This window comes from Castanea sativa, chromosome 10, assembly GCF_040712315.1.
Source record: "Castanea sativa cultivar Marrone di Chiusa Pesio chromosome 10, ASM4071231v1".
NCBI lineage: Eukaryota > Viridiplantae > Streptophyta > Magnoliopsida > Fagales > Fagaceae > Castanea > Castanea sativa.
This window is the reverse complement of record NC_134022.1, coordinates 5,965,859-5,991,398: the sequence shown is the minus strand read 5'-3', so window position 1 is coordinate 5,991,398 and position 25,540 is coordinate 5,965,859. Positions and strand designations below refer to the sequence as shown.

Here is a 25,540-nt window from a genome sequence, read left to right as displayed (position 1 = left end):
AGCTTTTTGGTATTTTTACGAGCTCAAGTTCAAACATTACTTTTAGGCTTGTCTCAATCTCGAGCCAAGTTTGAGCATTTGATTTTTATTGACGAGCCAAGCTCAAAGATGCACTACTCGACAAAGCTTGACTTGTTTACAGCCCTAAGTAGAGCGCTTGGTTTGGACATGAGCACGCACTCTTCACCTAACATAATTCAAAATTAGCTTTAACCACTCTGCCACAAACTGACCAGTATGCACTCTGTTGTGTCTTTGTCTCTAGATGTGATACACAGTGGCAGCAAGGGGGCTATCCTTTGCACTTTAACAAACAACCTTTTTTCCAGTCAGAAGCACTCTCCCCCATTTGACAACCTCACCAGTCATCCTCACTCACACGCTATATACTGCCTCAGCCACATTCACCAGTCCTGCTTCCATACCATCTGAGAATGAGTTTATGAGCAATCAAAAAACAAGTGATCCCTGCATTCCATTTTTTGCTTCTGCAGAAATCATAAAGCACATCATCTTGCCAACCCCAAACAGCCAATACATCACAAGTAGTAAGCCTATCCTTTTTGGCTAACCATAATATGAAAGTAATCAAAGCATGCTTTGGCACATTAGCATTATCCCACGCCATATTCCACCACCCAACTTCAGCTTTCCTAATTCGAATTGCCTCCCAAGCAGATTTCCAAGAGAAACTCCCAGTTTTTGCGAGGAACCATTTGCAGATTGTAAAATAATTTTGTAATTTTAAGTTTGTCCGTATATTATTTATTTTCCTTAAGCTACTTGAACTTACCTCTTGTTGAGAAATTTAGACCCCAATTGATAGAATTAACAAGTTTTAAACTCAAGCTGTTAATTAGATTTATTATGAATAAACCTTGTTAAAACAAACAAACAAATATCAATATCATGTCAATATCATGCACAGCGGAAAAGTAAATAAAATAAGATATGATGACTCAGGAAAACCGATGAAACAAACTAGTTTCACAATACAAAACCTGAAGGAAAACCTTCCCGAAAAGCAATTCACTATAATAAAGAGAAGTTTCAGATCTAGTACAAAACCTTTGTTCCTAGACTTTACAATTTCCATAGATGAACTTAAAGCAGAAATCTTCTACTGCTTCAGAACCTCTGAATTCTTCAATATATGAGTGCCACCATTTTGCACGGATCCCAGTATATGACTAACCAATGATGTACGACTCTCAGTACGTGAATAACTCACCAACTTGAAGAAGATGTTGGCTGCAAAGTTCTCCACTTTATCACACGATGAAGATCAAGAAACACTTGGTTACAAAACCTTAAGGCGCAAAGACGCAGTAGCTTCTTTCAGAGAGAATAAGACACTCGTTCACCTTTTGCATGTGTTTTCCATGTATTCTATTTTGTGACGGCTTTTAAAGTAAGCTTTATATATGTCTAGGGTTGTGATAAAAGAAACCCTACACATACATATCAGCATAGGCCTAAAATCAGATTTGAAAATCTGAATTTCGTAATTCTTGATGGATAGTATTTGTTGAGCAGCTATTGAGCTTTAATGAATCAGTACTTCTTCACTTGTTTTTTTGACAGATTTGCATGGCTTCGATACTAGACTTAAACTCTTGTTCTTTGAAGTATTAAACACATCTTAGATCTACCCAAATACAAGTAAAGTGCATTTTGTCAAATGATTAGCCAATTATAAATTGACATATGTTCCTAACACGAATCACATATGTCCTAACACCTCTGTTTTCCTTGCTTTTTGTGAACAAGATTTGGTTGCTTTTAAATTGCGACATGCCTTTTCCTTCGTTTGGTTGAAGTAAAAATTGGAAGGAAAATGGTGAGGTGGAGGATTTTCCATGCAAACCTCCATTTTTCTGCCTTCCAAGTTTGGTGGAAAAGGGTAAAGAAATTGAGGATGTCATATATATATAGTACCTGGGCAAAAGGAGCTATAAATTAAATTTTATGGAATTTGGTTAGTCAGCATAAGATGAGTGAAATTGCTTTTTCAAGCTAGAGGCAATTAGGCCGAAAATTTGAGCAAATACAACAAATTAGTCCAGTGTTGTTTTTCTGCGTTTGTGGTCAACATATGGACTTGCTCATGGGCTCATAGAAATCTATCTCTTGGGTTTATACGCAAACTCAAAATAGGCAAACTCTTTAATCTTCATACCACACTCCTCCGTTAGAAATGAAGTATAATAGAAATATTAGGCCCAAGAGAAGTGGGCTTGCTTTTTGTGGGTCTTTAGAGAAAATAGGTATCAACAAGTGCCAAATGTTTAGAAGCATTCGATTTTCTTGATAATTGTCTTCAATTCTTCAACATAATATATTTTGCGAATACTAACTTAATTTTATCTATCATCCAAAATAGGGAGTGACTTAAATTACATTTGATAGTGGTTTAAATTAGATTTATATGCAAATTATAATATTTAGGGACGACATTATTTAACATTTTAGCAGTTATAATAGAAAAAGAACCGTAAAAGTTTTTTGTTTGGACAAAACTTAGGTACAGTACCTTAGGTGCAATACCTTAGGTTCCCCTCTTAAATTTATGCCATGTGTATAAAAACTATAGCTCAGTAAACCGGCATTAAAACATAACGCTCCGTAGCAAACCTGGTGGCCGGAATCAATGCAAGGCATGGTTGTGATCTCCACTTCCGTTGATCAGGCAGAGTGATCTCCTCCTTCAAACACATGATCAGGTTTTTAACATTTCTTTGGCTTTTTATTCTTTGGAATTTTAAGATTTCAGATCTGCCCCACCAATTGAAGATTAATATTTCTTTGGCTTTTTATTCAAACCCTCGCCTCTTTATTACTTACCCAGCAGTGGCAATCCACAGTTCCCCTCTCAACAAAGTTTCTTCTCATTATTGATCAACTAATCATAGGAAATAAGGGGCGAGACCATTAACAAAAAATTCAGGCCATGGATTGATAAAGTGTACCCAGATCAACGGAAATCACTCTGCCTCCACACATGGTGGCCGGAATCAATGCAAGGCATGGTTGTGAAGGGTTTTGCTAGAAATTTGTTGAGTTTTAGCCAAAAATTTTGTTTGAAATCTGTTTGTTTCTTGGAAAAATAAGGGTGAAAATGTTTGAAGTTATTTGGTTTTCACGCATGTGAGGGAAAAGATGAGAAAAAGTACAGGAAAAGAAAAGAAAAAAAAAAGAGACAGCAATTCCTTGTAACACCATTTGCTGAGCTGTAGATTTTATACACATGACTTAAATTTAAGAGGGGAACCTAAGGTACTGCACCTAAGTTACTGTACCTAAGTTTTGCCCTTTTTGTTTTGGGTAAGTATAATAGTCACTATATACAAATTTACTAAAGGAAAAAGTGCAAAATACCCCCCTAAAATTTGGGTTCTTTTCGTTTTGCCCTCTAAGTCTAAGGTTTCAAAATTTTGATCCACACCCCTAACACTTGGGGTTGTTTTGACTGGATGCCTCTCTATTAGAAAAATGTTGATGTGTCCTTTAAGTGACATATAAGCTTATTACATGTGTTTAAGTTTTATTGGCACCCCCGCCATTAGAAAAATGCTAATGCATTTGTTAAGTGACATATAAGCTTATCATACATGTTCAGTTGGCCCAATGAACATAAGTTTGCCACATGTGTTTAGTTTGTCCAATAACCCTTACAAACTAATGCATCAAAGTTTTAAATACAAAATAAAATTATAATTTAGAGAATTTTATTATATTGTTAAAGTCACATTAATTACATTTATTATGACAATAATTTGTAATAAAATTGGTAGTGCATTCATTATATTGTTTATGTAGCATTAATTACATTCATTATGACATTAATTCGTAGGAAAATTCCAAATTTTCTACAAGTTTTAGAGAAATGCTAAAAAAATGTTGATGTGTCCGTTAAGTGGCATATAAGCTTGTTACATGTGTTTACGTTTTATTGGCATCGCCACCATTAGAAAAATGCTAATGCATTTGTTAAGTGACATATAAGCTTATCATACATGTTTAGTTGGCCCAATGAACATAAGTTTGCCACGTATTTTGTTTGTCCAATAACCCTTATAAACTAATGCATCAAAGTTTTAAATACAAAATAAAAATATAATTTTGAGATTTTTATTATATTGTTAAAGTCACATTGATTACATTTATTATGACATTAATTTGTAATAAAATTTTTAGTGCATTTATTATATTGTTTATGTAGCATTAATTACATTCATTATGACATTAATTCGTAGGAAAATTCCAAATTTTCTACAAATTTTAGAGAAATGCTATTGTAAGGTCACAATTCGCACCCGAACCCAACAATACAAAGGGTGCAGGCCCAAAAAGCCCTATACAATGAAATTTGTAGAGTGTGAGCTTGAAATCTAGGTTTTATGGATGTTAGATAACAAAAATGATGAGGTAGATCCCCAATCTATGTGCGACAAACTGATTATGTAATAGAAACTCTCCTCGGACGTAAGTCGAGGATGACTTGTATTGCTTTTCCTTGTCTTAAAACTAGATTACAATTGAAGTTGGTGTGTACATTATTTTTCTCTTTCTTCTCGATCCCCCTGCTTGAATGCCTTTCCTTTCCTTTTCTATCATTCTCCTTCCTCCCTCCATCTTCCACATATAGCTCAGATCACCAATCTAGATACTTGTCCCGTCCATCACCCTCTTGAAATCTTCAAACAATAGCTATAAGGCTGATCACTACTGTTCAGAGGTCATTTCTTCATTAATGCGGCCAGAGAGGTAGGTGCAGAGTCTTTAATGCGGTGGTAGCAGCTTTCTTTAAGATATTTCTCATTCACTCTTTCTTTGTGTGTCCTTATGGAACACATATTCATTCACCAAACCTCCTAGAATGTCCTTATAAACGTCACAGTGTATAGTATAGTCTTCACTTCATATATCCGAGGAAATGCCCTTCCTCGGACCATTTCCACCAACCTCCTTCGCAACAGTTTGCTTATGGGCCTTTAAGTACAATATCGTTACTACTTTTAAACCTTACTCGGACAAATTAATCTCCTCGGATCAGGCCCAAGGCACAAGAACATATCCTGACCTTTTCACCCTTACAGTTATATTTGCGACATTTTTACAATAATTTTACAACAAATCCTAGGTAGCAAGTTAATATTTTTGTGTAAAAAAATGACATCCATGTCGAGCCTATATTAGAACTAGTAACAACAACTTGTCATTTAAGATTTATTGTTAAACTGTTGTAAAAATATTGTGGATGTAGCATTTTCTTCAAGTTTTACTAAATAAAACCTACAACTTGACGTGGTAGTGAGTGCAATTGATAAGCTTTAACCATGTCATAAATGTAACAACTTGTCATTTAAGATTTGTTGTAAAATTGTTGTAAAAATGTTTTGGATATAACATTTTTCTAAGTCTTACTACATAAATCTTACAACTTGATGTGAGAGTGAGTATGATTGGTGAGTTTCAACCATGTCATAAATGAATATTTGAATTTCCTTTTTGTGAATGGTGACACAATAGCTTGTAAGCTCAATATAATAAAATTTGTAGTAATAGAGTATTTTGTAATAAAATTAATAGTGCATTTAACATTTTCCTATTTTGACTTTATACTTCTATAGGAAGACTTTTAACTTGCTGATTTTGCTTAATCTCCCATATACGAGCATTTTCATTTTAAGAGTTTTTTTTTTTTTTTTTTCTCTAATGAGAATTTTGTAACATTTATTTAAAAGACTATAAAAACAATACATCATGAGCAAGAGTATACTCTAAGAAACTTAAATTAATGAGAAACACATCATGAGCTAGTTGCATAATGAGAAATACCTTTACTTGGAGCATTTTAATATTATTTAATTACAATGGATTTATATGACAACATAAATGTAAAGATGTAAAAGTCAATATGGAGATAAGGAGTTAGTGAAAATATTTTATTTGTTCGTTTAGACCCTTTGAAACAGATTGTTTAACTTAGGCGTAAATGCACTTTTAGTCCCTACATTTTGACCCAATTTCTATTTTGGTCCCTACATTTTATTTTTACTACTTTTAGTCTCTGAACCAATTAACGTGTGACGTTTAGGTCCTTTCCGTCACTCAACTAACAGCAAAAGCTGACGTGGCAAACGAGTGCACTGTTGGCACAGTAAATACTGACGTGTCTATTAAAATAATATTAAAAATGCTAACGTGTCCATCTACGTCAGCTTCCACATCAGTATCTAATGTTAAAAAATAAATTTATTAATTTTAAAAATTATAAAAAACAAAAAAACATAATTAAAAACAAAAAAAATGGGGAACTTAGATCTGTTATGTTATGTTTGTGCCTAATTTCTTTTTCTTCTTTATTTTTCTTCTTCTTCCCACTTTGCAACTCTGTCGATTCCTTCTTCTCTCTTTTCACAAAATTAAATATACTATTTTTTAGACTCAAATTTAAAAATAAAAAAAAAACTTTTGAAACCCCCACAAACCTAGATCAAAATCCCAACCCACTGGCAATATAGATTCAAAATTGTCTTAAGCCCTTTCTCTCCAAACTGGTTTAAGTTCAGACTCTCTCTTTACCTCACCCTCTCTCTTTACCTCTCTTATTGACCCTTCATATTAGATAGTGAAGAGAGAGAGTGGGCTTTCTTTTCCTCTCTTACTGGCCCTTCAGATTAGACGGAAAAGAGAGAGAGTGGGCGAAGACGAGAGAATCAGAGAGGGAGGTGTGGGTTTGGGAGCTACTGCCTAGGGTGGCGGTGTTGGCGAACAGCAATGGGCAAAGGCAAAGAAGATAAGGATGGCGGCTTAGGGTGATTTTGAAGTGGCGGCTTGGGGTTTTGGTGGACAGGGATGGATCTTGCGGCGGCATTCTTCTTCAGATCCTAGCGAGTCCACCTCCACCACTGAAGCGGCGGCACTCTTCTTCAAATCGGTCATTCTATTTGGGTCTTGTTGGGTTTTGCTGGGGTTTGTCTTGTGGGTCATGCTGTTTGGGTCTTGAGACTGTGAGAGTTGATCATGATTTTGAGTGGTCATGTTGTTTGGGTTTTGAGACCGAGAGAGTTGTTCTTGTTGGGAATGAATGGGAGAACTCGGGTTCATCAATGAAAGAGTTATTGTAATCTGGGTTTGTTCTTGTTATTCTTGTTTGATCTCTGTTTTTTTTTTCTTTTTTGGTTTGTGTTGTTGTAATCAGGGTTTGAGTTATTGGTTGCTGGGTTTGTGTTCTTTGTAATTTGGGTTTGAGTTCTTGTTGTTGGGTTTGCATTCTTGTAATCTGGGTTTGAGTCCTTGTTGCTGGGTTTGATTGGGAAGATCAAGAAGAACAGTCTGTAATTTTCTTATGAAAATCATTAATGATAAGTAATATTTTTTTTTAAAATTAAATTAGATTTAAGGTTTTTATTTATTTTAATAATATTTTAATTACCACATCAATGCCACATCAGCGCCACGTCAGCTAATAGGGCGTTCCGTTAGCCACATCAGCATTTTTTGTTAGTTGGGTGACGGTAAGGACTTAAACGTCACGCGTTAATTGGTTTAGAGACTAAAACGGTAATTTTAATAAAATATAGGGACCAAAATAAAAATCGGGTCAAAATGTAAGGACTAAAAGTGCATTTACGCCTTTAACTTAATTAATTAACCAAATTGATTATTAGATTTATTATTTAGATCTAGGTTAAACAAGCATATATCATATCATGCACAAAAGTGGAAACGTAAATAACACCACAATATGATTAATGGAAAATCAGGCCTTGTATCTCATATAAAACACAAAGCGGAAGCAACAATCACAGATCTACTTCATTCATGAGAGATAACATGTAACCTTGAATTCTAGAACAAAGAATAGAAAGTGTACCTTGATGTAGTGAAATTCAAAACCAAGACTTAAGAATACCTTTAATCTTCATCTCAATTCCACATGGTGCCCAAGAAGTGTGGTCTCTCAATCAGTCTTTATGTACGTTGATTCTCAAAGAAAAATCTTTCTTCTTCTCCTTGTAGAGAAAAACTGTTTTCTTTCTTTTCATCATACGTACATACTAACTGCCATTGGTAGTTACTTTATTTAATAACTCTTATTAAATAAAAACTGATTCTCTAATTAGGTTAGTCTTTTGAGCCTACCCAATTGGGCTTTAGTTTGTGACTTGAGATGGGACCAAAAGGAACAAATAAGACTCTAGCTCCAATAGGCATTAGGTTTTTCTATCAACTATTGATAAGTCCAAAAATACTATTAATTATATTTAATACCACTATATAAATATAATTACGCTATAGGTCTTATTAATAAATTATATCCCAAGACTCTAATAAAATCATTTGACTCCTCCATGAAATATCCATAGTGAACAAAGTCATAATAAACTGTCACTTTGTAAACAACTATTTTATCCTTGAGTTCCCGGTTTAATCTTTTAGTTATTCACATTTATTGAAATCTAATTTCAATAAATATAAGCTTTAGTAACTCTTTACTAAAGTGGGCACCCTAAATAACCAGTTCCTATTAAACTTATCTCAAGGGGATAGTTTGTGTCTCTACAAAAGAGATTGTGGATTCCATTTTGAGAATATGTGTTCCCTCAACACTACGTGTGATTACCTAACATACTGAGATTTTGATCGTGATTATTAGATCTCACTCCTGATATATCAAAATAACCTACGTTTCATGATCGGGTTCACTACCCACTCAGGATTGAGAGTCTACGAAATTAGAAGTCGTGAGATTAATTATTCAGGTGACAGTTGTTGATTGAATAATTAATTTCACAGCGATCCAATTCAATATGTCTTAACTCTTAAGACACATCAACACATTAACTAGAAGTCTCTACTTCCATGATCAAGACAAATCATCTTAATTGATGTGTTATAGTCTTCGCAGATGAAACACCAAATTTTATCACCGACTACGAACTACATCTTGAGTTTACAAGGAACTTGTGATTTACAGCTTTTGTGACTTTTCACATAAATCACATACAATGCATCTTAAGGACTATGATAATGTTCTATTAGTTTATTTATAAATAGTCTTATATAATTAAACAATTTAATTAATTATGACATGCCAATAAATTGGATTTTAGGGCACAAACCCTAACAATCTCCCACTTGCCCTCAAAGACAATTTATCATATATCCGACATTTATTTCCCTTTAAAGTAATTCACAATCACTCTAATGCAAAGTTTGGAAACAAGTTTCAGCCAGATTTATTGCATAAATTATCTTTTCTACTATTACTGATTACGTACTCATATCTCTCTAATGAGACAATACTTACGCTTAATGTGTATCTTCATCACCTAGGATGAACACATATCTTGAAGTCCAACTTCATGAATCACAATCAAACTACCAGTCAGCATTTGTATAACCAGTAACCATCAAATCTTCACTTTGGTGGACAAGCATATAATCCCTTATTCTCCTAAAAATATTTGAGTATATGCTTTACTCTCACTAAATTAAGTGATCTTAGATTCAATTGATATTTGCTTACCATGCCTACCGCAAAATAAATATTTAGCCTAGTATATAACATAGCATAAAGATTTTGGTGGAACTATCTTAATATGTTCTCCCTCTTATATGTCTTAGGACTATAGTCCTATATAAATGAATTTCAAACTTAAAAAGAAAGAATCCCTTCTTGAAGTATTACATATTATACTTGGCTAGAATCTAATCAATTTAAGCAGTATGAGATAAACCCAACATCCTAATTTCTGAATTTTAACAAAATTTAATTCTTAGGATGTGACCAGTCTTTCCCAAGTACTTTATAACAAATTGGACTAGACAACAAATAACTCCATTGATGACAATAACTCTACATCATTCTAAATGATTAGAATGTCATCAACATACATTAAAAAATTTATTATTCTATATAGCTTTTACACACATAAGGCCTTTTAATATTTGATCAAATCAAACAATTTGATTACTTGATCAAAGATGATATTTTATGATTAGATGCTTGCTTTAGTCCATAAATGAACTTTAAGCAACTTGCATACTAAACACTACTAGTTCTTTGCTATGAACAAGTCTAATTACATCATATAGATGTCTTCCTCAAGATTGCCACTAAAAGAAGCTTTCTTGATATCCATTGTCATATTTCATTCAAATGAAATATAATGAATAAGAGAATCTAGATAAAGTCAAACTTGATTGTTGGTGAAAAAATCTTTTCATAGTCGAACCATTTCTTTCTGAATAATTTTTTTCATCGCTAGTCTTGACTTTGAAGGTTTGCACCTTCAAATCTATCAATCTCATTTTCTTGTAGACCTATTTGAAAATAATAGGCTAAATGCCACTAGGCACCTCTACAAGTTCTAGACTTTAAATAGAACTTAATTCTATTCACATAACCTTGATCCAGTAATCCATATTCATATCATTTATTGCCTTTGCGTAGGATTGAGGATCAAATTCATATCCTTGTGGAATGACTTCAAAAGTTTATTCCAAAAGTATGAATTTATTTGGTAATTGATAATTCTCCCACTACGATATTGTACCGGTGTATCTAATACAACCATCTCATTTCTAAATGTATTTCATAGTTGTCTTACAACAAATTCTAACATTTTTCTTCTAGAACAATCTACCTTTAAAAGAGCCCTATTCCTCCTTTATGTATGCACCGATTTAAAGAAGTCATTGGAACTTTATTCCTTTATGAAAAGGAGCCCTAGATCTTATTATCCTCTAAATAGAGTCCATAGACTAGGAATATAACAAAATAATGGTTCTAAAAGCCCATCTTTCACCAATCTTAAATATCATTTAGATTAATAAGATCTAGACATAAGTGCCAAAACATATAATACCAAAGGATGGAAACTTTCTCTTAAAAAAATAAAATATGTAAATTTCCGTCTAGAAAACAATCATGGACAATGCTTAACTTTATCAAAATGGAAACACTTTCCTTTTGGTCATACTTTTGAGTCTAATTTCCTTTTGCAAATTACTAGGACAACTCACTTGTCCAACTGTTTGGTGTTATAATTCCTATTCTTACCACCCTCACCTTTCCGTTCAGGCTACGAATTTGAATTAAATCATATTGATCCTAGCCTTAGCTTTTAGGATGTCTTTCTTTGCGTAAAACTCACTCATCAATTTAGATATAAAAAGAATTTATTTTCAAAAACAATCTGAATTGATCAAATGATTATAACAAGGACTTGTGGATCATATCCAAATGAGATTAACATTTAATCTCTACATCCAAGAATTCCAATTCATTTAAAAAATAAAATATTTTCATAAAATGATATAGAATTGGAACTCCTTAAGCCTTTTTTAGCACTCAATTTGATTCATACCAAACATCTCATTTAGACTTAAAATAAGGTCTAAGTCTAGTACTAACTCTTGCATCTCATGTTGTAGCACAATTGAGATAGAAGCCAATGTAACATTATAACATTCCAATGGAGACTATGATCACATCATAAACTATCTTCCCTAAATGCATCATGTATAGGAAATCATGACAATGCTGAATCAAAATATATTTATGTACTTTAGCTCTTTTAAGCACCATATCCAAAATTATTTCTTAGTTAATGTGAATCAATTAAAATAGTCGTTAGAGAACAAAAAATTTATGACAACTTCAACTTGAGACTATGAACTTAATTTCAAGGACATTATATTTTGCAACCATAACCATATAGTATGGAACCCAAAAAAAATATACCATACTAGGTGCAACAGCAACCTAATCCCGCACTTAATATTCCTTAGCATAGAGTGAATACCAACCACTATGATCAGGTGAGAAATATTCTCATTATTAATGCTATCATGGTAACTCTTACCAAACAAAAATAATTTGCCGCTTTTCCTTTAGCCTCTAAGTAATAATAGCAAGAACTCAGCATAGAGGATACTATCAAACTTAGTTTAGTGTACACCATTGCCTAGACCTATGTGTAGCCACATAACTCTACCCTTGTAAGGTTTGATCTCGTAGTACCATGATGCAAAACACCCTCCGCATGGAATGCAAGGCTCGAGGCCAAGACGAGGTGCTTGCCCCACACTATTATAAATCGGGAAGTTTAATCTTGTAGTACCATAAAATAAACACCCTCTGCATGGAACACAAGGCTCGAAGCCAAGACGAGATGTTTACCTCACACCATTAAGAACCGACAATGGAGGCCATGAGATCGAACCATTGAATCTCTCTCCCATTAGAAATTTTAGAACAATTGGATTGTATTGAAATCATTGTGATCTCATCACAATTTTAACCCTAGATATCAAATGTGATTAATTGTTTAAATTCAATGTGATCTGACTAAGTCACATCACAATAGCGTAACGAACATTCGCGCAATCACAAAGAAGTTTCGTCATGTAATCCGTGAAGTAAATACCCTCCACTTGGAATGAAAGACTCGAAGTCAAGACAAGGTATCTATTCACATTACAATAAACTTAACAAAAGGGTTATTTCAGCACTCTCACTCGTTATTTGGGCTTTTCTTTAAATAATTGTGATCCCATCACAACTAATAACCTTGCACTTGTTGAAGACTCTAATCTCATTAGAATCAGTAACTAAAATGGAAGTCCTAAACTATTTAGAATTCCTTAAACACTAATGAATCAAAAATTAGTTATATAGAACTCTATCCTTAATTTACTAGATAAAGTATTCTAATCTTATTAGAAACTATATAACTTTAATTAGAATTTTCATCTCATTAAAAACATTTGATTAACATAAATTAAGGACTTTTAATCATACAACAATTTAGGAGTAAGAGTTCTACTTAACTAACATCTTTGATCTCATTAGGTCTTTTAGTTAGATAATGATTAATGTATGTTTTTAACTTTTAAAGACTGTCAAATTAATCACACAGCCTTACTTTTAATCAAAATTTTAGCACTTAGTAAAAAACAAGTGAAAATTCAAAATTCAGTGCCTTCGATCGGTCAAACCTATTACTCGATCGATCGAAAAATAAAGAAATTCATCACAAAGCGTTTGCCTCGTTCGATTGATTCTCGATTCCTATTCAATCGATCAAAATTAACATTCGATCATTCGAAAGGAATTCTTGATTGATCGAGACAATGAAGAATTTCATCATAGAATTTCTGCCTGACTCGATCGGTTCTTGATTCCTCTTCGATCAATTGAAAAGTACATTCGATCGATTGAAAGGAATTCTCGATCGATCGAAACTCGTAGAACTAAATTTTTCCAGAATTTTCAGGTAACCGTTTTTGACATCTTCGTTGTTCTTCCATCAAAAACACCTTTTGATTTTATCAACGAAGATTTACAGATCAAACATTAAGTTTTTCAAGATTATTATCAAGAACCCTAATATGCTAGAAACCCTTGAAAACATAATCCTAATCTCATTTGGAATAAATTTCATTAAAGGATAAAATTAATTCTAGCATTTACTTATTGTTTGATCATAAAAATATATCACTAGACAAACATCTGTACATGTTCATAAAATGGTCAACAAACATAATGGATACCATGTCTTATTATCAAAAATAATAAAACAAAATTGACCAAGGGAAATAAGCAACGTGGCCATGCAAGAAATAAAACACACAAATATGTTTCATTACTTGTCAAGTTTTGGCATTTAAATCCAATGCCAATATAGAAGTGAAATGGTGCATTTATTGCACTATTACGATTCTATCGCTAACTTGATAAAGACAAAACAAAAAGCTTATTTCAATCTCAATAAACTTAGCATTGAACAGAAGCACACGACACTGAAAAGAAAACAGATATAAACATGGCCTCTTCGAATCATACAAAGCAATATATAGCATATATTAATCAATGCATTCCAAGAAGACAAGAGAACAACACATCAAACTCTATCAATGCTTTATAGGTTTATGTGTTCATCCCTAATATGAAGACTATCGTGTTCATGCCTAACACAAACACTATCAAAACACGGAATATTCTAAGAGACATAATCATGACCACTTTGAATAACACGAAACAATTATTCGAACCAATTTATATCTCATATACGTTAATGGCATCAGCAACGGTTATCAAATAAAACTATAAACTGTATCCAAGAAGTGCAAAACAAAATGCTCATGCTTGACTGATATTCCAGTTTCATTTAGAACTTTAAAACTAATGCCATGAATCTCTAAACATATCCACTGTGAGGATAAAAGGCCCAATGTGCGTTTTTGGGCCATTAGCTTGTCCAAGGATGTTTACCTATCCGAGGACGGATTGATAGTGATAAAGATGTCATACTTAGAGACCCACGAGCAAATTGTGGCAAAAGAAGCTAAGGGAAGTAATCCAAGGAGGGGTATCTCCTCGGCTAAGCGAAGTAAGGATCATATGGTGCGTCATGTCGTTTAGAATGATATTTTAGGAGGACTTGTGGATGAAGATATGTTTCACGGGGCACGGAGAGCAAGAACAGTTGGGAAATATCTAAGAGAAAGCTGCTACCACCACATTGAATGCTTTGTACCTAAGTCTCTGGGCGCATTAGTGGGGAAGTGATATTTGAACAGTGATTTTCAGCCTTACAGCTATTACCTAAAGACTTTCTGAATGTGCTGATGGGACAAGTATCAATGTTAGCAGACTAGACCTACATGTGGAGAGCAAGAAGGAAGAGATATAAAGGGGAAGAACGTCCCAGAGAGAGGGGGAATCAAGAAAGAAGGAGAAAAAACACTGTAGATTGAATATCTGTAATCAACTTGTATGAGATAAGAAATATAAGAATTTGCTCCTTGGCTTGAGTCCGAGGACTACTTTCATCATACAAACTAATCCAATCTCATCATTTTATAATCTTGGGCCATTGTTATTGTCATTCAAGCTCATTAGAAACAAGATTTCTAACTAACTCTCTATAAAATTTATTGTATTGGGTTATTTAGGCCTATACCCTTCCTTTCGTTGGGCTTAGGTATAAATTGAGACCCTACATCCACATTGTAGACCACAAAAAGAACATAAATATGCAGATATTTTACAGCAGTAAACTAGAACACCAAGAAAACGGTTTTTCTTTGATTCTAAAACTCAATCACATGTTATACAAACATGATATTGAAGACCTGGCTCTGATACCAATTGATGGAAAATCTGGTTTTGTATCTCATACAAAACACACAGCGGAAACAACGATCATAGATCTACTTCATTCATGAAAGGTAACATGTAACCTTGAATTCTAGAACAAAGAATAGAAAACGTACATTGATGTAGTGAAATTCAAAATTAAGACCTGAGAAGACCTTTAATCTTCATCTCAATTCCACATGGTGCCCAACAGGTGTGGTTTCTCAATTAGTCTTTGTGTACATTGATTCTCAAAGAAAAATCATTCTTCTTCTCCTTGTAGGGAAAAATTGTTTTCTTTCTTTTCATCATACGTACATACTAACTACCATTGGTAGTTACTTTATTTAACAACTCTTATTAAATAAAAACTGATTATCTAATTGGGTTAGCCTTTTAAGCCTATCCAATTGGGATTTAGTTTGTGGCTTGAGATGAGACTAAAGGGAACAAATAAGACTCTTACTCCAATGGGTTTTGGGTTTTTTTGTCAACTCTTGATAAGTCCAAAGTTACCATTAATTATATTTAATACCACTATATAAATATAATTGCACTCTAGGCCTTATTAATAAATTATATCCCAAGACTCTAATAAAATCATTTGACCCCTCCATGAAATATCCATAGTGAACAAAATCATGATAAACTATCACTTTGTAAACAACTATTTTTTCCTTAAGTACCTGGTTTAATCTTTTAGTTATTCACATTTATTGAAATCCAATTTCAATAAATATAAGCTTTAGTAACTCTTTACTAAAATGGATGCCGTGAATAACCAATTTCCATTAAACTTATCTCAAGGGGATATTTCGTGTCTCTACAAAAGAGATTATGGATTCCATCTTGAGAATATGTGCTCCTTCAAGACTACGTGTGGTTACCCAACATACTGAGGTTTTAATCGTGATTTTTAGATCTCACTCCTCATATATATCAAAGTAACCTACATTTCATGATCGGGTTCACAACCCTTTCAGGATTGAGAGTCTATGAAATTAGAAGTCGTGAGATTAATTATTCAGGTGATAGTTGTTGATTGAATAATTAATTTTACAGTGGTCCAATTTAATATGTCTTAACTCTTAAGACACATCAACACATCAACTAGAAGTCTCTACTTTCATGATCAAGACAAATTATCTTAGTTGATGTATTAAAGTCTTCGCAGATGAAACGTCCAATTTCATCACCGACTACGAACTACATTTTGAGTTTACAAGGAACTTGTGATTTACATCTTTTGTGACTTTTTACATAAATCACATACACTGCATCTCATGGACTATGATAATGTTTCATTAGTTCATTTATAAATAGTCTCATATAATTAAACAATTTAATTAATTATGACATGCCAATAAATTGGATTTTAGGGCACAATCCCTAACAACCTCCTGCACACGGACAAGCATTGTGTTAGGTAGTGCACACGAGGTAATTATAAAACAAAGATATATTAATAATACAATTACATACCTTGTTGATGGTGCGCCTCCAAAGCAAAGTTGACCAATGATCCGCCTGCCGGGTCAACTGGGTATCATCGCCGGGTCTAGGCTCCACTCTAATTAGTGCCTGCATATCTGACATGGCAGCAAATCGATTGTTAGCAATTTTTGAGGATTCACTCTATGACAAGTAAACCACAATTAATATAAAATAAAAGTATGGCTACAGTAAGACATATTATGAGCCCAACAAGATTGTCAACATATCATCAAGTTAATGAACCAATTAACAAATCATATAATCTCTGGCTTCAACTCAAGTACTCAACTAGATAGCACAGTTGTCTCCAAAAAGATGCAGAGTTTCTAAACCAGCAAACCACAATTAAATATAAATTAAAAGAATTGATACAATAAGACATATTATGAGCCTAACATGATTGTCAACATTTCATCAAGTTAAAGAACCAATTAACAAATCATATAATCTCTGGCTTCAACTCAAGTACTCAACTAGATAGCATAGTTGTCTCCAAAAAGATGTAGAGTTTCTATAGGCTACAAGTGCTCAACTGTAAACCCTCATTGCTAGTCATATTTGCTTAGTATAGTTCATCCAAAAAAGGTTTCTCAAAGTTCAGTAAGAAAAGGTATAAAAGGTCCAGCCAAACAGGTCCAGTATGAATGTAGAAATGAAGTGGTTTCTTTGTCTCTCTTGTACATGAAGTAGTTTCTTTGCAGTAAAATATATGTTTACTTACCAAAAAATAAAAAAATAAGGTAGGATAAAGAAGCTTTAACATTGAAATGCTTGCTATCCTCCATCTATGTATGACAATGCCCTAAGTTGCAAAGTCCTTATCTTTAATATGCTCAATTTTTTTTTTCATTCACACAAAACCACCTCAACATCTAGTGACTTGTAAGTGTTGCTTTCAAAACCACCTCAAAGTTACTCTAGCTTCAAAGGTAGCTTAATTGCTTATTAGCACACATCATTACAAGACCAAGGAATCCCATAGTATTGTATAATTACTCCATTAACACACATCCTTACTCCCAGGGTAAATAAGAGGTAGACATTGAATTAAAAAACTGTTGTTCATCTTGAATTCATTGCTGATTCTATTCCTCATATCTCTGCAAAGCCACCATTGATAAACCAGTTCCAACAGCCCATCCTCGAATGGCTATAGTGCACAAAACTATTGATCTGAAGTTGGTAGAATCCTACTTTACTTTTGCTTGGAGGTTACTCCATCTAAAAATTTTAAATCTTTACATATACATATCAATAAAGGAAATCAAATCAACCTACTGGAGAAACACAACCTTGCATCCTCTTTTTAAGAGGGGAATCTGGCTAGAAAATGAACAAATACCTACAGTCCCCTAAGCATGCCTAAAATATAACTTATCCAAAATCCCTTTGAAATAGGAGAAAATATAATATAAAAACACAGTCCACTAGTGTTACTTAAGGTGACATGTGGAGAATAAGGACATTCTTTTGAGTCCTGCATAAAGTCTTAAATCAGACTGTTCTTTTGTTATAAGACCATGCTAATATTATCAGGTTGAGTTCCCTATAAGAAAGAACTCTTAACACCCCCAGTAAGTTCTTCACTCTACTAATGAGATAATGAGACTTACAAAGGAGGTAGTAAGTCGAGAACTCAGTAATCCTCAACCAAAGTTTATTAGTCCAAGTAATCTTGACATCAAATTTGGAATCGTACTATATAAATTATCTCAAAAAAAAATTAATCTAAATCCTAATTCAAACCTAAACTTCCAACTCATTCAAAAGAAAGAGGCATAAAACAAGCAACTCAATTGAGACTAAAATGTTTCAACATCAAACATGCCAAACAAATTATAATTGCACGTCCCTAAAAACATCCACAATCCAAAAGGCCAATTAATTTAACATGAACCCTCATGCAGGATTCCACAGTATTAGAGGCTCTGCACTAGGTATTAGAAGGCGGCAAAAACTTCATCAATATAAACATATTGCAATAAGATAGTTATCACATCACTTCTTACCCCTACATAACATGCAACCCAAAAGCAATCGAATTAAAGCTTAAATAAATAAGAACTTGCCAGAATTTTAATAAAAACACTTTTTTTTTCTATTATCTGTAATTGAAGTTAAAAAAAAACAAAAAACAAAAAACAAAAAAAAAACAAAAAACAAAAAATCTATCAGGATAGCACAGACCAAGTCACAGTCAAAACATATGGAGACAGATTTTATATAATAATAAAAACATGGCAAACACAATTTGGAGGCTCAATTTGGTAAGCAAATGAATCAAGGATTGCAGCTAAGCCAGTAATTGAAAAATAGAGTTCAATCTCACATCCAGGTAATCCATCATAACTTAGATACACAACAGCAAGGCTATTTCGCAAAAACGATATAACATTGAGAATCAAAAACACCTATTCTTAATAGCACAAAAACATAAAATTCACATAGTTTGATTAAATTCTCATCATTATTATTACTACTGACAGCTCAAAAGTAGCAAGAACTAGCTACATTTACTTGCCATGAATGATAAGAAATAATTTTGGAGAAAAGAACAACGCACCGGGACAGAAATAACTGAGGGGGTTGCATGCATATAACCAGATTAGATTGCCATGATATTATATAAAACTAAAAAGCTAATGAATAAAATTATAATTCACTGTGACAAGTTGAAGAGAGCACCAAAAGAAACGGCAGGCATGAATTCTAAAATGCCACACCAAAAGAAAAACGGTGTATCTATTTAGAATCAAACATAATTAGTTCGACACCATTTAGAACAACTATAAAAAATCATGCCTACAATCGGATAAGACACATTTTACACAAACCCAGAGATATCACCACAACACCACCAATCGATTTGCCAAAACCCCCCATCAAAACCCCAAGCACATTTAAACTCATTAATAAGATAATCATTGCAGCATGTAGAAGACAACAAAACTCTAATTAATAAGAAAATAACACAAACATAGCCATATAACAAGAAATACTTTAGATCATCATCATTGCAGCATATAAAAGACAACAAAATTCTCATCTTGATTAGTAAATTTACTACTTTTAAGTAAGTTTCAACAAAATAATCAAAATCCCATATAAAACACAACCTAATATTACCCAAAATCAGAAAAGATATCAGAGGAGAGCAACGTACCTGCAATCAACGGCGGCGGGTATTGTGAGGGTTCGATGGAAGCATCGACAACTGATCGAAGAGGGTGAGGGAGACTAGATAGGGAGAGTGAGACTGAAGGAGAGTGGGGGAGAGTAGGGAAGACTGATCGCAGAGCAAAGAGCGAGGGAGAGGAGAGTGTAGAGGGAGAGTGATGGCAGAGAGCGAGGGAGAGTGCACAGGGAGAGAGTGAATAGGCATTGTGTGACATTAGAGATTCAAATCGTTAAGGCAAACTCAATTTTGTACTTATCAAGTTATGCATGTTCACATGAGCATTTTTTTATTGGAAAAGCCACGTCTACTTCGCCAGCATGGCACAATGCTCAGACTAACTCGACCATACAAATCGAGTTTTTTAGTAACTCGCTTATAGGATAATCGAGTTTGATATACAAACTCGACCCTCACATTATCAAGTTTCAAAACAGGGATATTTCCCTAAATAGTTTGAGAAAATGGACAAAATGCTAGAAAGTTTGTGAGAAAGTGGCAAATGCCCATTTTGGCCATATAAACAGCCTGCTTTTGCTCATCCTCTGCTTAAGAATCATAAAATTCAGGTATATGGCCAAGTAAATTCTTTCCATGTTCTTTTCTGTTGACTTTCTCATAGACTACATATTTTATCAAATAAAAGACATTTATTATATCATTATATGTCCCATATTATTCTAACTAAATCTTAATTAGTTTTACAAATTAAAAATGAACAAAAACTTTGGGCTAATTTTGGTTTTAACTTTTAACTACAAATTTTACAAAAGAACCCGAGTTTCTCAGAAAGTTGGATGACAAACAAAGTTTTATTAAACAGCAAAATAGCGAAAATAGATCTCCACAAAGAAGGTTGCCCACAAGGGATGGTACCTATTCAAAAATCTAAAGTTGAAGATCATACTTATTTCAAGTCTTTCCCAAAATCTCATGGTGGAAACCTTCACTCACTTGGAGTTTCATATCCTGGAGAACTTGTAATCTTTGTAGTACTCATTTACATATATATTGGAATTGTTTGGGATATTGGAAATCCATGCTTAGTTTCTTCTCATCTCATATAATTGGAATGAGACTTTTTGGCGTCTACTTTTCTAGAATTTCATAAATAATCCTATAATTCAATTAAAAAGTGAGTTAAAATTAGGACACATTAAGGACCAAAAAATAATTGAGAAATTAAAAAATTTCCATTATTCTACTCACACTAAAAATTCTATATACACACTACATATAAAAAATCCATATTGTTAAAATAAAAAATTGTATAAAACGTCTTCAAAAAGTTGATGTGATTAATTCAGGGTGTTATAATAAAACATCTTTATTATAAACCATGAAAAAGAAAAGAAATTCTATTACACTGTCATTCATAAAATTATTTACAATGACATATATTATTTACCAATTAATTCTATACTATAGATTGAAACAGTTGATCTGATTAATCCAGGGTGTTATATCTACTTCATATTTTAAGAAATATAAACTATGAAAAGAAAAGAAATTCTATTGCATTGTTATTCATAAAATTATTTACAATGTCATAAAATTTACCAATTAATTCTATACTAAAGATTGGAACAGTTGATGTGATTAATTCAGGGTGTTATATCTACGGGTGGCAAAATTGGACACGACTCGCGAACCTGACACAACACGACATAAGATTAGCAGGTTATGAGTTGAGACTTAACGAGTTCGTGTCATATTCGGGTTGACATGGTTGACCCATTTGATAAAAGAGTTGGGTTAGTGTTGAACATATAGAACCCATTTGAGCCATCTGACCCGTTTAATTAAATGACATTTTACCAATATACCCTTCAAACTCTAGGTATATAAACTTATTAGTTGTTGTGGTTTATTTTTTTTGACATATTGTGATTGATTATTTGTGATGTTGTGATATGTATTAGTTTTGAATGATTATTTGTGATGCAATTACTTGTTAATTTTAAATTTTATATTAAAAAAATTTTATTTGTTTGTTTTTTCATAATTTTTTTTTTCATTTTGATAAAATCTGATAAGCAGGTCGACACGATTGACCCGTTTAATAAATGGGTCATGTTAGGGTTGAGAAATCATAACCCGTTTAATAAACATGTCGGGTTAGTATTGACATATATCGTTGAATACTCATGAGTTGACACGACACGAACCCGGCACGCGAATACGAATTACCACCTCTAGTTATATCTACTTCATATTTAAAAAAACATAAACCATGAAAAAAAAGAAATTCTATTACATTACTATTCATAAAATTATTTACAATGACATGTAATTTACCAATTAATTCTATACTCTAATTTGAACAGTTGATGTGATTAACTCAGGGTGTTATATCTACTTTTTCATATTTTAAAAATTTAACATTAAATCACACTATAAGTAATATATGCAATATCATCACTGTCGTACCTATTAAATAATTTTTTTTTTAGAGATTTTTCTTAAGATTAAGAGATATACTATGATGAAAGTGATACTAAATAGTTTTTATTTTCATTTCATCTAATAATATCATGATATATTTTTGGATGATTTTTTATTATTACAACAATAGGGAGTTGGAATTTTAGAATCGTAGTTTTTCTAATGAAGGAAAGTAAGTTGTGCCACTAAATTACAAGACTCTTGATTGAAATGCTTCCTTTATTATATGCCACATTGGATGATCATAACTGCAAAATAATTAGTCATTTAGCATTATTTTATTATGCATATTTATATGGTTAAATGATATAGAGGTCAAACCTTGGTGCAATGGCAAATGACTTCCACCAAAAGCAACAAGTCATGGTTTTGAGTTCGGGAATTAGTCTCCCCAATAAATTGATAATAAGACTGTTTATCATAATCTCTCTCAGACTTTGTAAAAATGAGAGTTTTATACACTGAGTCAATGGCAGCGCCATGTTGACTGCAGGGTGTTCCCAGGAACACCCTAAACTAAAAAATATATATATATATATATAATAATTTAATTTTTATTTATTTATTTACTCTTAAAAAAAACATAGGAACACCCTCAACTAAATCAGGAACACCCTCAAATCAAAAAAAAAATTATCTGTTCTACTCTTAAGCAAAAAAAAAAACCCAAAAAAATTTGTAACAGAGCAAGCCCACTGCCCAAAGCCCAACATCAATCCTAAACAACAGATGGGAAAGTAGACCCAATCTAAAGAAAAAAACAACATACGGAAAACCCAATAGATGGTAGCCCAAGCCCACGGATTCTCAAAAAAAAAAAAAAATCCAATATACGCGTCTGCCGGTACAAAAACTGAAATCAGAAAAGGAGAAACCTAGCCTAAAGAAAAAAATCTCATGTCATCAAAGACCAACGGATGGCGCCTCCACCTCAAACTCGAGCAACAGAGCTCATCGGCCATCGCCAGTCGGATCGGAGATCGGTCATTGCCTCGCCAGTCGGATCGAAGATCGGAATAGCACAGATTGGATCAGAGATTCCTTCCTCGCGGACCTCGCCAGTCGCCTCGACGTGCTGCCCAGCCCGACGGCGCCGCCCCTCAGCCTCAGGCCTCCTTGCTCCCTCAACGGCTCAACCTCAAGGTATTTCATCTTTTCTTCTCTCTGACCCTCTCTTTTTCTCTAATGAGTTTTCTCTTTTAGACTCTTACTTCTCTCTGTCTCTCTTTCTACTGAAAGTCTGAAAGAGTGAAAGTAATTTTTATTTAAGTGAAATGAGAGTCTCTCTTTCTTTAAGACCAAAGACTTTATCTGATTGGCTGATTCTCTCTCTCTCTCTCTCTCTCTCTCTCACTCTCTCTCTCTCTCTCTCTTTTTGGTGAAATTGCTTAGCTTTATTGAACTGTAATTGCTTAGCTTTATTTTAACTTTATTAATATTTGTCCCTGTTTTGACTTTATCCGTTGGTGTTGGTGAGTTACTGAGTTTGTCTTTTAGTGTATTGTCTATTGTGAATTATTGTGAACTAATTTGTGATTGTGAATTTATCATCAAATTGGCTCTTGTGATTGGGGCTTGTCTGTTGAGTGGGGAGGGGTGGATGGGTGTATGGGGCCAGGTGGGAAGTAAAGGCATGAGAGACAGGTAGTGGGTTGGCAGTGGATAATGCAGATGGGGTGTATGCTAGTGCACAGTAAGATGTGTGCTAATAGTTAGTAAAGAAAAATAATGAAGCAGCTAATAAACAATAATTAATAATTTAATTGACTAATACATTATAAAAGACAAACAAATTAAATTATATTAGGCTAAACAACAATTAATAATTTTATAATTAATGAAACAACTAAACAACAATAATTAATAATTTTATTAATATTTCAAATGAACTTATAGTTTATTATTTATTCTTTTGCTAGAATTATGGACAAATATTTGATAAAAAAACCACAATATTTGATTGTTGTTGTTGTTAATATATAAAATTTTCTTTTTATTAGATTGTGTAATTTATGTTTGTTGAGGAACACTCTAAAAAAAATTCCTGAAGCCGCCACTGCACTGAGTACAACTTTTTTATTAGTTAATTGAATTCTTATCAATGTGTAGATATTATATTTGGAGTTCTCCTATTACCACACACTTTGACCAAACTATTTTGAGTGTCAATTAGTTATTGGATTACATTAGTTACACCTGGAACCATCATTTAAAGCACTTTAATAATCAGTTGACACCTAAACAAGTTGAAGTAAAATGTGTGATAAATTGTGTTTCTAGACTTTTGGTCATATTTGACTGTTTGCTAAATCTAACAATGACTTGTAGTATACAACACTTGCCACAACGGAGGTTACTACATACCATGGAGCAAGGGCAGTAATCAGTGTACAGAATCCACATGTGGAATCAGGCCAATACAGTAAGCTCAAATATGGGTCCAAAATGGACGTGAAGCAGAAACCAACAGTATAGAAGTTGGCTGGGCAGTAAGTCATCATCTCTTAAAGAGATTTTTATTTTCTGTTTGTTATATATGTATGTTCATTATCAAATATCTTCAATTCTATTTTATTTTTAATGAAAAATTTCTTTAATTATTTTTATATCTATCATCACTTTCTTTAGTGTTATATCTAGTGCGTTTTGAATCTCACTAGATCATGCGGACACTTATAAGTTATAACAGTTAAATTTGATTAATTGTGAACACTTTTCAGTTGTTAGTTTGATTGAGAAAGAAACCTTCATTTATTATCCAAGTATAATATATTTCTACAATATATGATGTGTTGAGTCCGAGGACAGAGGAGTCTTGACCAAGTAGCAATTTTCATAACTCAAGATGGGGGGGGGGGTAAGCGCACTCCGAGAACTTCATTTGCCCAAGGAGAGCAAGGGAATCAGGACAATTGATATCCCTTGAAATCCCGAGAAGGGAAGGAGGCCTGACAGCGAGAACAAGGATGGTGGGAGGAAGCTACCTGAAGGATGTACTTCTCACCTCCGCATTCAATGTTCTCCACCAACCTTATTAGTTGCATTAATGTGAAAATGACCCATGAACAGTAACTTCACAGCTAGCATCACCTTCTACCACCTTCACCAGAGCCATGATGGGACAAGTATCCTGAAAAATGCTAGGAGGCGTTCAAATGGAAGGCTAAGATGCAAGGAGAGAGACTATAAAAGGGAGGGAATCCACTTGAAAAAGGGGTAGAAGATTTTTCATTGGCAACATAATAGGAAAGAATGCATTAAATAGCCTA

General features: G+C 33.3%; 1 protein-coding gene across 2 annotated transcripts; it reads right to left on the bottom strand.

Moving 5' to 3' along the window:
• Window positions 1-8,956: 8,956 nt before the first annotated feature.
• On the bottom strand, window positions 8,957-20,057 carry LOC142614309 (uncharacterized). 2 transcript variants are annotated; one of them, XR_012840397.1, is made up of 3 exons: window positions 19,815-20,057; window positions 16,640-16,746; window positions 8,957-9,146 (listed from the first exon to the last, which is right to left on the bottom strand). XR_012840397.1 is itself a non-coding variant. In XM_075786900.1 (3 exons), exons 1-3 carry the CDS (start codon window positions 20,041-20,043, stop codon window positions 16,504-16,506), a joined length of 390 nt encoding a protein of 129 aa, XP_075643015.1. In that variant the 5' UTR covers window positions 20,044-20,046; the 3' UTR covers window positions 16,282-16,503. The 2 variants fall into 2 exon arrangements, 1 of the variants encoding a protein (XP_075643015.1); XM_075786900.1 differs by lacking the exon at window positions 8,957-9,146 and adding an exon at window positions 16,282-16,557 and having other exon boundaries at window positions 19,815-20,046.
• Between the last annotated feature and the right edge of the window lie 5,483 nt (window positions 20,058-25,540).

What these genes read in the sequence shown, in the direction of transcription:
- LOC142614309 (XM_075786900.1), bottom strand. Translation starts at nt 20,043, where the DNA reads ATGTCACACAATGCCTATTCACTCTCTCCCTGTGCACTCTCCCTCGCT. An exon ending in CCCGCCGCCGTTGATTGCAG is followed by an intron (nt 16,747 to 19,814) that starts GTACGTTGCTCT and finishes CTGCCATGTCAG; the next exon opens with ATATGCAGGCACTAATTAGA. An exon ending in GGAGGCGCACCATCAACAAG is followed by an intron (nt 16,558 to 16,639) that starts GTATGTAATTGT and finishes GTCCGTGTGCAG; the next exon opens with GAGGTTGTTAGGGATTGTGC.